Here is a 1,775-nt window from a genome sequence, read left to right as displayed (position 1 = left end):
CCCTCTCATCACTTGCAAAGAGGAGAACAGAGATTCCTGAGGGACCATTCTTAACTTACTGGAACTCTATTACTCTTAACTATATTTACCTATCAAAGTACCTAGGCTTTGTGCTGTATTTTCTTTAGATCTGCTGGAAACTACTTTACATTGTCAATATTAAAATAAATGCTGGAGAGAAGGTAGTAAGGATTAACCTAGAATGAGTTTGTGTAATAAAAGTATACTCCAGAGGGAAGAGGAGTGGGTGACACCAGAGCGACATGGCGCCCCCGGCTCCGGGTTCGGCTTCTGGCGGCTCTGGAGAAGTGGACGAGCTTTTCGACGTGAAGAACGCCTTCTACATCTGCAGCTACCAGCAGTGCATCAAGGAGGCGCAGCGGGTGAAGCCGTTGAGTCCGGAGAGAGATGTGGAAAGGGATGTCTTCCTGTACAGAGTGTACCTTGCACAGAGGAAGTATGGCGTGGTCCTGGATGAGATCAAGCCTTCCTCAGCCCCTGAGCTCCAGGCTGTGCGCATGTTTGCGGAGTACCTGGCCAGCGACAGCCAGAGGGACACAATCGTTGCTGACCTGGACCGAGAGATGAGTAGGAGTGTGGATGTGACCAACATCACCTTCCTGCTGATGGCTGCCTCCATCTACTTCCATGACCAGAACCCGGACGCTGCCCTGCGTGCCCTGCACCAGGGGGACAGCCTGGAGTGCATGGCCATGACGGTGCAGATCTTGCTGAAGCTGGACCACGTGGACCTCGCCTGGAAGGAGCTAAAGAAGATGCAGGACCAAGATGAGGATGCCACCCTCACCCAGCTGGCCACTGCCTGGGTCAACCTAGCCATGGGTGGTGAGAAGCTGCAGGATGCCTACTACATCTTCCAGGAGATGGCCGACAAGTGCTTGTCCACTCTGCTGCTGCTCAATGGGCAGGCGGCCTGCCACATGGCCCAAGGCCACTGGGAGGCTGCTGAGGGTGTGCTGCAGGAGGCACTGGACAAGGATAGCAGCCACCCGGAGACGCTGGTTAACCTCATCGTCCTGTCTCAGCACCTAGGCAAGCCCCCTGAGGTGACAAACCGCTACCTGTCCCAGCTAAAGGATGCACACAGGTTCCACCCCTTTATTAAGGAGTACCAGGCCAAGGAAAATGACTTTGACCGGCTAGTACTGCAATATACTCCCAGCACCTGAGTCTGGCCTCAGATGCAGTTTCCTCAGTGGGAAGGTGAGGCCCAGCCGTGCTGCCCTCCCCGCTGGGCACCCGCCTTCATCCATTCTCCTTTGGCTGGTCAGAGGCAGAGGCTGGAAGCCCAACCCCCTTCTGTCAATAAACGTCTCTACTCCGGGGGGAAAAAAAAGTATACTCCAGAGACTGAGTGAATGGATTTTAATACAGTGAAACAAGTTACAACCAAAGTGCAACTTTTGAATGTCCTAAAATTCAAAATGCATTCAGAAAGGGGAACATCTGTGTTGTTCTTGTCAAAACTGTTTAACCACATTCTATCGTGGGAAATTATCAGACAACTTGAGGAACATTCAACAACATAACTGACCAGTACTTTTCAAAAGTGTCAAGGTCCTACAAGATAAGGACCGACTGAGGAACTCACGTAGGTTTGAAGCACCTAAGGAGACAGCAACGGAATGCAATGTGAGATCCTGATTGCATCCTAGAACTGAAACAGAACATTAGTAGGAAAAGTGGGAAAATCTGAATACAGAATGTAGTTCAGTTAGCAGTATTGTACAAATGTTAATTTCCTAACTTTGATC

General features: G+C 50.6%; 1 protein-coding gene across 1 annotated transcript; it reads left to right on the top strand.

Annotated features, from left to right (window-relative positions):
• The first annotated feature begins 239 nt into the window (after nucleotides 1–239).
• On the top strand, nucleotides 240–1,340 carry LOC102246962 (coatomer subunit epsilon). Its single transcript, XM_005870433.2, has one exon. It carries the CDS (start codon nucleotides 264–266, stop codon nucleotides 1,188–1,190), a length of 927 nt encoding a protein of 308 aa, XP_005870495.1. The 5' UTR covers nucleotides 240–263; the 3' UTR covers nucleotides 1,191–1,340.
• The last annotated feature ends 435 nt before the right edge of the window (nucleotides 1,341–1,775 follow it).

Source organism: Myotis brandtii, unplaced genomic scaffold, assembly GCF_000412655.1.
Source record: "Myotis brandtii unplaced genomic scaffold, ASM41265v1 scaffold318, whole genome shotgun sequence".
In the NCBI taxonomy this organism is placed as follows: Eukaryota; Metazoa; Chordata; class Mammalia; order Chiroptera; family Vespertilionidae; genus Myotis; species Myotis brandtii.
Note: the sequence above shows the minus strand (reverse complement) of the source record. Positions and strands in the feature narration are given on the sequence as shown.

Excerpts from the sequence above, each read along its gene's own strand:
- LOC102246962 (XM_005870433.2), top strand. The coding sequence starts at position 264 with ATGGCGCCCCCGGCTCCGGGTTCGGCTTCTGGCGGCTCTGGAGAAGTG.